General features: G+C 39.9%; 1 protein-coding gene across 12 annotated transcripts in view; it reads right to left on the minus strand.

Moving 5' to 3' along the window:
* ATP2B2 (ATPase plasma membrane Ca2+ transporting 2) overlaps positions 1 to 12,568 on the minus strand; it is a 432,089-nt gene that overhangs the window by 126,343 nt on the left and 293,178 nt on the right. For all 12 annotated transcript variants that reach the window (XR_008821629.1, XM_056337586.1, XM_056337596.1 and 9 more), the window contains one exon: positions 3,635 to 3,832. Coding sequence is in view for 11 of the 12 variants with exons in the window: in XM_056337586.1 (XP_056193561.1) it covers positions 3,635 to 3,832 (198 nt within the window). In the remaining variant the exon portion in view is untranslated. The remainder of the gene's footprint in view (positions 1 to 3,634; positions 3,833 to 12,568) is intronic.

The raw sequence follows: 12,568 nt of genomic DNA on the forward strand, positions 1-12,568 counted from the left end.
ATTGTGGTCTCCAGCCTGTCCAAACCCTTCTCTGGTATTTCCCAAGACATATCATCTTCACACCAGCCAACGTATCAGCTTCAGCTACGACTCCCTGGCCAGGCTTCTCATTCACATTGCTCCTGAGGATGGACCAAAGGGGGAAGGAAGCATTTGGCTAATGCTAATGCTTCTGCCATTGACCAGGTTATTTCTGGGGAAACACGCACCCTCACGTAGCTCTGTCTCCAGAGGGAAGGCTCCTGCTCTGTTCATTGTCCTGCCCTAGTCACAGACCTCAGACACTTGAGGCACAGACCTCATGGGCACTTGTAGCTGTGGCCAAGGAATCTGCACAGTTACCCTGCGTGACATGGGGCCAACCTGCAGGACAAACTTCACCGTTGTAAGACAAACACAAGTACCACTACATACACCACGAACCTGTGGGAACTGGTTGTTCTTGATCACGTCCCCTTGACACCCCACTTACCAACAGTCTCACAGCTGTCTGCTCATGAAGGTTTTGCCTTTTTTCTGCCTTTATTTCTTTACGACTCTTGCATTGCAAGAGTGCTGAATTTATGTTTGCAATTCTTTTTGGACTCGGACAGGTTCACATGGGTGATAGTAAGTTGATGACTTCAGATAACAGTGATGATTGGGCAAATCAGTGTGGAAAGGAGAATGGTCATGTTGACTCATTTTCAAAACGAAAACGCGTTTCATTTTGAAAAAGGAAAGAAAAAAATTAGAATTCAAAAGCAGAGGCTGTCCTATATACTGTATAACAACCATGCACCAAATGTAGTGTCTTGTTACACAAAGGCGATTTTGCTGAGCTGCAAAGTTGACTGTCACAAGCTTTATATTTCACATTGTCACCAATCAGCAAAACCAAATACCCACAATTTGGGGGGGGGGGGGGGGGGGGGAGTTAAAAATGCATCATCTAGAAAGAGTTCTTTCCAGAGAAACTGACTTCTAGCTACTCAGCCCACAGACCAAGCTTCAGCATGGCAAGCAGGTACTGCAGCACCTCCACACTGCTTCCATCAGGAGAACTAGGGCAGATCTGAGCACCAGGGACTTGCACCACCTCCCACCTGCTGCCCACAAGGGCATCAGCCAGGGAGCAGGGCAGCACAACTACCAAGTGCCTCCAGTAACTGTCTGAGAAACTTAGAAACTTTTAAACTGTGCTTAAAGTATGCTGTGGAGGGGCTGGGCAAGTTCAAGAATAGACACCAAGAAATGCCAGCTCTCCTTCCTAACATCGGGCTGTGGTTTCAGAAGAAAATTTATTCTTTTCAAGAAAAAACATAAAACTTGCAAATAAATGCACATTTCAATGAATGATTTTAATTCTGGGAAGAGTTAGAAATGGAAAATACAAGTTTTCACACCTCCCAGAGGAGCATTTGTCACTTATCCCTGTCACTGGGTAGGGATTCCCCGTTACATCCCATAGACAAGATTACCCTCTCACCCCAAGAAAATGAGAATAGGCATAATGTAGACTGCTGGGAGGATGTTACATATTATATTTTTTTCCGTATTCTCTGTTACAACAGCAATGCACAGATGGACCAATCTAAAGCGATGTGTAACAAATACGGGATTTAGACGGGTGAGCAGACACTTCACCAGAGACAGCACACGAGCGGCTGCCCTTCCAAAGAGCTACAGGCTCCTGAGACAGGCCCACATCTGGTCTGAACCCAGGTTCATGTTCAAGTCAAGAAATAGTTTAAATTGTTCAATAAATTGGCTTAAGTGTAGGGAAAATAGCGTATTTAGTTTCTTCATAAAAAGTTCATTTGAATTTTACTTAACTTTAGTCTATATATAGTTTTATTTTAGAATTGGTTACTGAAGGTTACCAGCCAACAAATCATTTTCAAGTATGACTACACCTCACTTCACCAAGGGCAAAAGCAAGCTTAATATGTCAGTTTTTCAATGTTTAGGATTCTTTAAAATGGACATCTACCAATAAACTGTAGGTATCCCTGGCAGTAGCTTATAATACACTATTTTTAAAATAAAAGACCATCTCTCACATTTATACAACTTCTCAAAAAAAGGCTTCAAAAATATAAAGGACCTTACAATGTGTTCAAAATGTTGTATTATAGATATTCACCAAATTGATTTATTCTCCCTGTGTAAAACATAGCAAAATCTTCCAGGAAAACAATTCTAAAAACATAGGGGAAACAGTGACCATTAAATAAAATATTGTGCTGTGGGAAAACACAAACACTTTTTCCGAGGCTGCCCTGTTGAGCTTTTCAGACTGTCTCAGAATCTCAGATGTGTCATAGCTTCCCATGGGAAAAGAAGTATCTTAAATGCAGTATCAAAATAATAAGAATAATAATTAAAAAACCAAACCATCGTCTGATGACACATCTCCCCTCTTCCTAAAAACTGTAACAGTCCTGTTTTCAAAATTCCTTTCCCACCAAATAAATAAAAGACTAAGAGGGTAGTCTGCACATTTATGCCCAAGAAAAAATTTTGCAGAACTAAATTCTAATTTTGTATAGCATCATTCATGGTTTACAGTGTGCCCAAGGTATTCTACTATGTCGTTACGTGAGGTAATAACAATGTTTTCTTCTGTAAAAAAACAAATTACTCCTTTATCTTTTCATGCCTAAATTAAACACCTGCTGAATCAATAGTCACATATTCAAAATTCATCAAGGAAGCAACAAAAGATTTGTGATTATACACAAAGGATTAAAGAATCATAAATACGATGCAAGAACTATGCATAGCTATATGCTTATTCTGCTTGTGAATGGAAAAGGAAGAAGGAAGGGTCTTCAAGGAAAGTAGCCAAAGGAAACCGAAGCGAATGTAAAAAGCATTTCAAGGCTATATTTAGAGGAAGACATTCTTCATACATTTGCCAAGCTATTCACGTCATTTCACACGGCATGTTTTATCCAGCTTTATAAGTCTATGAGAGAGCTGGAGGGGAGGGAGAAAAATCTGGATCAGTTGCCAGAAATGGAAATCTTGCATTTATGTAGAGGAACGAATATTTTAAGCATGTGAATTCAAGAGTACTTTCCGGGAGGAGGGGGAAGGAGGGAGGCAGGCAGGGTGTTAAAACTTTCTACAGAAATCACAGGATTCTGCAGTATACAGTTTACCAGTAACATGACTTTAGCCTCTAACACTCCCTTTCGAGCCAGCCTCGCTAGCCTTAGCTATATCATAAAAATACAAAAACGAGCGAATTTCACTAAGGTCAAGTCTTCAGCTGGTATTCTTGTGCATGTTCATGTAGATACCATACATCAGTTACACAAGCAATTACATACTTCTCTGTAATGCAGTAAACAACCATCCAAGATGAATAAATAAACATCAAACACAGGCTCAAACGTTAAAACAGAAAAATACTCAGTTGTGTTTTTTCTTTAACTCATTAAGCACACGTCACGAGGTTCAGCTATTTGCATAAAGAAATGTCAAGCATACAAAAAATATGTCAGTACCAGATGTAATGGTATAAGGAACAAACCACATGGAAATTTCCTGTTAGTGACCTTCTGGAGGGTGGGGGTGGAATTAATTTGAGATATAGCAGTGGTTTTATTTAAACTTATACACATTATTTTTACAAAAAAGTTTTTACCTTCATTCCCTTCTCCAGGTGGCTGATAAAACGAAAGCCCCAAAGATATGATGGCTGCAATTTCCAAGATTATAAGAGTCACATCCTGCAACGCTTCCCAGACTAGCTGTAAGAACGTTTTTGGCTTCTTTGGAGGTATAAAATTTTTTCCAAAAATAAGCTTTCTTTTTTCTAGGTCTGCAGCAGTGCCAGCTAATCCTGTAAATAAAATAAAATAAAATAAAATAAATTGAAATTGCAGTGAAATAGAAAACGTCCACTTATATCTGCATTCCTATAAATTATTTCTCCAATAACAATTACAACCTGTACCATCTATGGCACATTAACAAATCGGTAGATATGCCACTCAAATTTTGCTTTTGCATGATGATTTGTCCTTGCATTCTGAACAGGATCCTTGTGGACTCCTTTAGTACTAATTCCTCTCAGTCTTCATCATTAAAAAAAGTCTTTGAATTAGCAGGTTTCTTTAAGATGACCTATGTGTATAGATACATACACACATGTAAACAACGGCTCCTAAAAAGAAATTATATTTAGGATGAAGCTGGAATAGCTGTTGGTAGCTTTTGGTAATGTCAGTAGAAGCAGTAGACATATCTTTCTTCTGACCTCAGGTCGATGAACTCAAAGTATAGATCAATAAAGCATGTCTTGTCCTACTTCAGAGCAGCCTTTCCTACTGCATATGTACTGCTGTACAATCGCTGGGGGGAACTGCATCAATTTTTTGTTAAGTGAGAAAAGACAGCCAAAGACACAGGTTATATATGCAAAGAAAGTGAAAAGGACACTATAGGGTTTCTTAAATTGATATAAAAATACACTCATTTTGAATGATACTTCAACTTAAGAACACTTCAATTTCCGGACACGGTGTAAGAGTGTGTGGTTGCGCTGAACGGCCCAATTAGGTGCTTTTTTTCCCTCTTTATTAATTACATTAACGTATGCATGTCTACTGCTTTTTCAGAAATAAATAAATTTTAAAAAAGACTTGCGAGTGTTAGGGCAGAATAACTGTGCTCATATACTGTTCTCAGCAGCATAAAGAACCACAATAAAATAAGGGGCTACACGTATCTGCCACATAGTATTTGGTATCAGTTGGAACATTGACAAAACTGTAGGTGTTGAAGGGGATCAGCACCGCGAAGTTGTTCATGGTTACCCACACTAACGCGGCACAACCTAAATACTGAGACGGACAGTCGGCCTCAGAGGAGCGCAAAGGTGCCGGCAGGGGAGCGGTGGGAACCGGCCGACCCCGCACTGCGAGCATTCCTCTCCTTACACAGTTGAGGGTAAGTCCTCACCTCCCCCACAGCCTACCCGTGCCTGCAGGTACCTCAGGAATGGAGAGCCCCATTAACAGCACCTTCAACGTGTCAAGCAAAACAGATGAGGATCCTTAGGTGGTAACGGCCCTCAGCTTTAGGTGCCACCTGCCCCAGTGACCTGCCTGGCCACTGCACCCCCTCTTGGATGAAAGCACCAGGCCCAGAACAATTTCCTTAAGACGAAAGCGATGCTTTTCTGAACATATCAATCCTGCCATGGTACAGGCAAAGATATTGACTCACCTTTCACTTAAGGTATATAATTACAGCTGTTGTGTAGCTTCTGGTTCCTGGTTAACTCATCAAACTTTCATTTCACCTTCAGCTTCTAAGCAATACTATCCTTCCCTCCCAGATAAAGGTATGCTGTAGTTGTTATTACTTCCTTTAATTTTCAGTACCTAGTGCCTAGTGACACTGTAACTGACAGGCTCCAGCTATTATAAAGTGCCTACTGTATTCTCCGTGGTTCATATAATAACATGTCAAACGTCTCTGCTCCTCCATGAGCTCCCAGTCAGTCTCCAACGTGGGGTAAAGTTTTTTCCCTATAAACAGGAATTGCAGGCTGGGAGCCATTTGGGTGGGTGCCCTTTCATGAACCAGCGCAGCTCACCCAAGTTCAGACAACCCACTGCGAGATCGGGGAGTCACTCACCACGGATGGGATCCACCACAGGGATAAGCCTTTAGCAGAGACCAAACAAATGCAGTTTGATCAGTTTTCAGAGGGCTGCGTAGCCCTTCAACACAAGGAAGGCTTTTCACTCCAAATGGCATGCACACTTGGCACTAGGCCCCCAAAACACAACCTGCTCCAAATACAGCAGTGACTTTGTACGTAAAGCGGAAAGTGCATGGACAGCATCGATAGCGGTAGGGATTTTTGGCAGAAACGTTCATATAATGCGTCTACAAGCACCAATACAAAATTCTGAAACAGAAAAAAAGCATATTGGGAAATGGAAGGAAGAGATTTCTGAAAAATGCTTATTTCCCAATGCAGAACATATGTGCACAGTGGTGTGCCAGCTCCAGCAGGTCGGTAGATGACTGGGTACTCAACAGCACAAGAGGGATAGCTGAAATAGTACTGGAAATAGCTGCAGTATTTTTCAACAATCCTAATTACATTTACCTAAACATGATTAATTCACGACTTTGAAATGACACTATATACTTTACTGTCAGGAGGCCACAGAAAGTATACATATCCTGTCTGGTGTTACTGATGATAATGCACACACAAATCCATGTACACACCGAGAAGCCTCCAAAGCAAAAGAGAGATACTGAAACTTAAAGAGCTGCTTTTTCTGTAGGAGAAAAATTGCTCATTTAGACACCATAAGTTTGAGGACTAGACTGAGTTTAAAGTATCAATGGCCACCATTACCTTCCAGACTATAGTCTAAATAACTACACCGGAATTTAGATATACATTTTACTTAATTGTACTCCTCCATTTTCCATAATAAATATTATCTTCTTTAAGAACCACAAATAGAAAAGGGGAAATCATGAGTGTGATTTTATTATTTTCTGTAAGTCTACATCTTGGTGTAATTACTCACCAAGTCAGTCACACCTAAGAAAAAAAGAGCATATTCATCTTTCATTATGAAATTTATTTTCTTGTAAGCCATTTAGAAATACCAGAAAATGAAATTCAATGTTCAGCTGAAACCAAAAGGTTTTGCTTCCTATGAGATCTGGCCATCACTCAAAAAAAACCTGTTCAGCAAAATTTTGTTGGAGTTCTTTTTTTCCCTCCCATTGAATGGTAGAAACTAACAAACTCCTATATTGAGAGTGAGAGAGAGAGAGAAGAAAGGTGAGAATGAAGAAATTTATAGACCAGCTGATGAAATCACATCGTAACGGTCGTAAGCATTACTACAGAGATAAGGTCAGGAAGGGACAATAAAATACATAGAGAAGTCAAAGTTATACAAAGAGATGCAGCTAAGGGAAACGTGATTGAGAATCTGAGGCCATGGAAGATGTTTATTTTCAAAGCTCCCATAAATTCTCCACACTATTGCTAGCAAAAGGTATAAGGGGGGCACCCCTTATCTTTTTCAAATAATCTGCTTTATTCAGAAACACAATTTTGAAGAGTCCTAAAGGTGTTCTGAGCAAGCCTAACTTGGTTGCTTGAAGAGGATTAGAGGTCACTCGCACTTTGTCGCACTGGCAGCTCTGTGGGATGCCGCTCCCCAGCTAGTGCGTGCTGACAGGCAGTACAGATGGTAAAAACGTCAATTAGCACAGCAAGATCTAGAAGTGGACATCTGTCCTCACCAGTACTTTTAACCAGGAGACGGCTTTCCTGCTGCTAGATTTTTTAATGGTTGGTTGGGGTTTTTTGTATTGCACTTACTGACTTCATTACTGTTCCTGAATATTTTTTTTTATTATTTCTCACTTGTGCCTCAAGAAATGAGAGAGCACTGCAAATGAAAGTAATTTTAAATATCATTTTTATATGAAGATATAAAACATTAAGGAAGTGAAAAAGAATCAGTGGGGACTAAAAATAGTAAATGGTAACACCAGTTCAATATGACTTAAGGCTTCATATGTTACTGGCAAAAGCAGCGGCCTTCCGTCTTATATTCTGTATGACAACAAGGCATGGACTGGTGGTTTTATGTTCATTTGTCCAGACAAGCATGAATGTTTCATTTTTTTAAAGTACTTTTCTATGTCGAAGCTGTGTAATCCTTCTTTGCTTGACCCAAGTGTTTCAGAATGATTATGCGGATTTGAGTTAAATTTATATACAAATAATCTACAGAGGTTTAGAAAATACTGTGAAAATTTATTACTGACGCTTCCAGCACTTCAATAATTTCTTAAGGTTTCGATTTCCAAAACTTTTCCTCAAAATTTGTTTGAAATTTGTGAGAAAACGAAAATGATTGCATGGAAAACATTTTCTATGATGTGCAGTATATTAAATGCATTTCTGATTCCGTCTGGCATTGTTGCTTTTTTGGAGGGAGAAAAAGATTAAAAAACTGGAGAAATGCCACTTAATGAATTTTCTCTGTTCCATTCCTACATCTGTCAGTTACTGCATGCTGAATATAAAACCATCATTTCAATTAATGCTTCCTGGAAAATTGTATTTCTCTGACAGTCATCTCCACTGCAACCAAATGGAGCATGACGAACAGAGAATCATTTTGATGCTGCAAAAATAGCAAAAGCACATCACTACTGAAGTAACATTTTCTTTTAAAAAAAACCATAAAACACCAAAGAGACTGTTTCACAACTGCTTAAATTATGAGATGAAGAATGGCAAATTTACAAATTGCAAATAAACCATTCATTACTTACTATCATTCTTCCGTACATTTTTCTAATGCATCCAGAAAAGTAGATAAAATTTTCAAATAGTAAAAATTGTAAAAGTAATTTAAAAATCACAGCATATGTCACTTCAAATGGGAAAACAAAGCTGTTCAGCAAGGAAAGTAAAGGCTTCACAGTGATGCTGAACTGCTATTGAAATTGAAGCATAGACGTAAACCAGCTATTTTGGATAGTGAACTCCAATGACAAACAGATACGACACGTATGAATTCTTCCCATGAGAACACAGACCTATATCTTACCTCATGAGCTCCTAACACCTTAGCCTCAAACCCTCTTCTCAACTGATGAGCATTCGAGCATCCCATTACCTAGGGCTTCAGACACCAATAAGTTGACTGCCACAAAGTATCACCTTGATGATTTTTTCACGCACACTATTTCACACTGAACTACGAAGCGATCCCTGACATTACTACTGCTACGTAACACCTTGGTAACACCTGCCCAGGCCCACCAGCTTCTATAGCTCTCAAATACATTCTGAGAATTTCATAATGTGAAGCTTGCCCAGTTACTCCTGTTGTAACACTGAAAATTCAAACCCACAATCTCATTCAACATTTTAGTGGGATTTCACTCTCTGGCTTTGGAAGCAAATTTCTGTATACTATTTTGCTTTTCTCTCTTGCTAGAGCTAGAAGTGACAGCAGGCCTATTTTTCTTCCACTTCAATCCAAAAAATATTATCTAGTGACTGAAAGAGCTGAAAAAGTGAAGCTTAAAATTCCAACGAATAGCTAGTAACTAACAGATTAAGTTTCCAAGATCTGCCTTAAGAAACTGTCCCTACCTGAGAAACTGGGGAAGGCAAGAAGACATGGACAGTGAACTGTGGTTACTGTTACAGTTTTGATCAAATGCTAAGGAAGGTCTGTTCTGTCCCTTAGATATAACAATGTCATCAAGCACACTACGATGCAATTCAACATCAGTCTTCATTAGTTCACGAGGTCTTCATGACACTTGTTTAAAGGATATTTAAGTAAAGCAAACACCTGCTTTTGTACCAGGGATGCCACAAAAATATACATTGCATTAAACTACCTGTTTTACTGAAACAAGATGAGGGTTTTTTCAAACGAAAACATACACCAAAGACGTGAAATGCAAAATATTCTCACCTAGAACGGATGCTTCTGCAACTGCCCAGTTTTATCATGTATGTTGCTTGAAAAGTTTTTGGATGCATTACGTGGAAATTCTGTTTAGGTTGTATTAAAATAAAATCAATTGAGAGAATCCAGTCCAGCAGTAACAGTGTATTTAATGAGAGCATTTACTAGTTTCAGCAAGCTGTATTTGAATTTCACTAGTGAATGAACCTCAACAAATAATAATTTCCTTCTAATCTCGGAACAACAAAGCTGCCTGTAAAGTGTAATGAATCTCATTACCTGTTTTCATTAATATCACTTTCTTAAATTTGCTTATATAAATTTTAAGAATTTGTCCAAAATTAAAAGCCTTCGCAATTACCAATCATCTAGCACATGTCCTGTGAGCTTTACAGTACTGGTGCTATTTCTGTGAGTCCATTTGACAGTTCTGCCAACAGATCCTTGCAGGATTTGGAACCTCCTTGAGTAGATGTTCTACAGCTAGATCTAAATAGCCAACATACAGAAAGGAGGGGCACTGAAGAAGCAGAATCAGTAAATGAATTAACTCCCCCTCTATTTCCTCATTCATCACCTTCCCTCCTCACATCTAACAGCAACAACTGGCCACATCACCATGTTCTGCCACGGCTCCAGCTGCCACCCCGCAGAACAGGGACCACCCTTCAGCATCTTGAAAGGCAGCAACCTGACTACAAAACCCCTTAGGTAAACCTTCCCCATTACAGGTTCCAATCAAACCCATTGCTCTTAAGACACAAGGTACATAAATACACTTCTAAATCCATGACTTTTTTTTTTTTAAAAAAAGTCACTGAAGAGCTTGACATTCTGTCATACAGACTGATGCATCCAATGTAAATGTTAGGAACAGATACATAACAACTTGCATTTCTACAGTCTCTTTCCAGCTATAGAAATGCAGCAGCAAAGGCAGCAAAAAGCTGGAGTTCTTGCCCCAGACAATTTGGTGACAGTTCAGGGGTGTAAATTCAAACCTCCTGGGATTCCTGATCTACACTCAGCTGCAAGACGCCAATACAGGATTTATTACTGCCAAGAAGCACCGAATGCTCCGCAACATGTTTCATTCATTTCTCCATCTAGCCATTTTGGTTTTATTTCTTCTGGCTTCTTCTAATTCCTTTTTAAAGTAAAATTGCTCTGAAAAGAAGCTGTTATCCAGGAACAAATGATTTAGCCTAAGATGACTAATAGCAGGACCAGGAATGGTTCCCCATAGGGACTGTATGTAGCCCAAAAGAAGCCACTCATCTGCAAGACATGCCACAATTTCACAACAGTCTATTGACTGGTCTTATGTGCAGTGCGTAATCATGAGCCAATATCAAGGCAACAGACAAGACATCAAATATTAAAGGCAAGATATGCACCATTCTAACAGTTGGCTAATATTTTTCTTGCCTAAACAGACAATAAACAGCTTTCGGCAAGTGCTGGTAGCAAAGCATCCATGGAGAGCTGAAGTTCCAGTATGAAGGAGGAAGAATTAGGATTTCTTTTTTACACGTGTACTGCTGTCAGTGGGAGTATGGCTGTTGAGAGGGAAGATAATCATCCCACCACGAATCATTTCTTCAGCTCTCACTCCACTCAGTAATCGTTACACCATTTACATATGTCTCATCTTGTGTACCACAGGCTCCTGGAGATATTTGTCTTTTGTTCTATCTTAATGCAGTACCAAGTACAGTAAAGTCATTACAGATTCAGGGCAGCACCACCAATAATTTAGAATGTATATCCATCATCCAGCTCCCACCCATTACTAACCAGATAATGAAGAGATCATTAAAAATTCTTTGTTACATTATATATAAAAAACAGTGCAGCTCTTCACCTAGCACTAAGAGACAGCTAACCTAAAAGATACGGAAGGTCTTTACTATAGCTAAGCCAGCCAACCCGAAGCCAGTGGGACACCCCACAGATGCTGGGTACTTTGGGTTTGTTCAGCATCACACACCCTCAGCTGTATGCTGGTTTGGGGGCTTTTCGGAAGAGATGGAAAGGGAACAGGGGAAGGAAATTTTCTCTTTCCCCCATCCTTCCTTTCCAAGTACTCAAAGCCTTGAGACAGTTTCTTCAAACATCTTTTGATTATTTGAACAAAGCTTTGGACTTGACTCCCACAGGAGGTAACACCACGATTTAGAGTAGACTGTATGCCCTCTCTGCACAGCCTTACGTATTACCCACAAAGCTCTGATCTTCCACGGAAACACAGACATATAAGACAGGATCATTTCAATGAAGTTGACTGAGAGTATGAGGGCAATAGTATCAAAAACATGCTGTTACAGTGCTGGGTTATAACATGATTGTTCCAGATAATGCAAAAGCTTTTTATTGCCCTCAATATTTAAATCAAATCAAGCATCCTCGGCTACAGCTTAAGACAGACTTGCTGGCTATTCTTAGGCTCAGTCTTGAAAAGCACTAACTTCTGCATCTGGTAATGGCAGAGAGGAACCATGTAAGTGTAACGGAGGAGACCCAATGTCTTAGCCAAGAAACAGAACAAGAAATAAATGAGCACATAATAAAGTCAAAGTGGAAAGCCTTCCTTAATTAACACACCTTCAAAACCACTTATCATCACTCTCACTGGACCCTACAAAAACATTCACACTTCATATGCATTGCTAATGGCAACCACAAGGGATGTGGAGGGAAAAAAGACCCTGACATCTATTTTCTGTCCCCAAACCACAGTTTGAGTAGCACTGCTGATAAGTAAATCACTCTGCTTGCCCGTCCGTGTGGATGCAGCACTGCCTGGGGAAATGCAAGCCCCCCAGTGGAAACACCACCATCAGTCACAGTCCATAGGGAGGCTCTGATTATACAGCTCAAGTATGTGCCCAGGTGAAAGCATCTGCTGGCTGGGAGCTGTGTGTGTAGGCGCTCCTCAGCCCTGGAGTAACTGTAGCCAAAGGGGTAACCAGCACCGATCCACCCGCAGGACCAGAGTTAGCCGTGGGCAAGTGGTAGAGGAGGGAAAAACATAGGGTCTGTGCGTGGGATCCATGGGATCCTTTCCTAGCAGAAAAGAGAGAAAAAAG

This window comes from Falco biarmicus, chromosome 4, assembly GCF_023638135.1.
Source record: "Falco biarmicus isolate bFalBia1 chromosome 4, bFalBia1.pri, whole genome shotgun sequence".
Taxonomy (NCBI): Eukaryota; Metazoa; Chordata; class Aves; order Falconiformes; family Falconidae; genus Falco; species Falco biarmicus.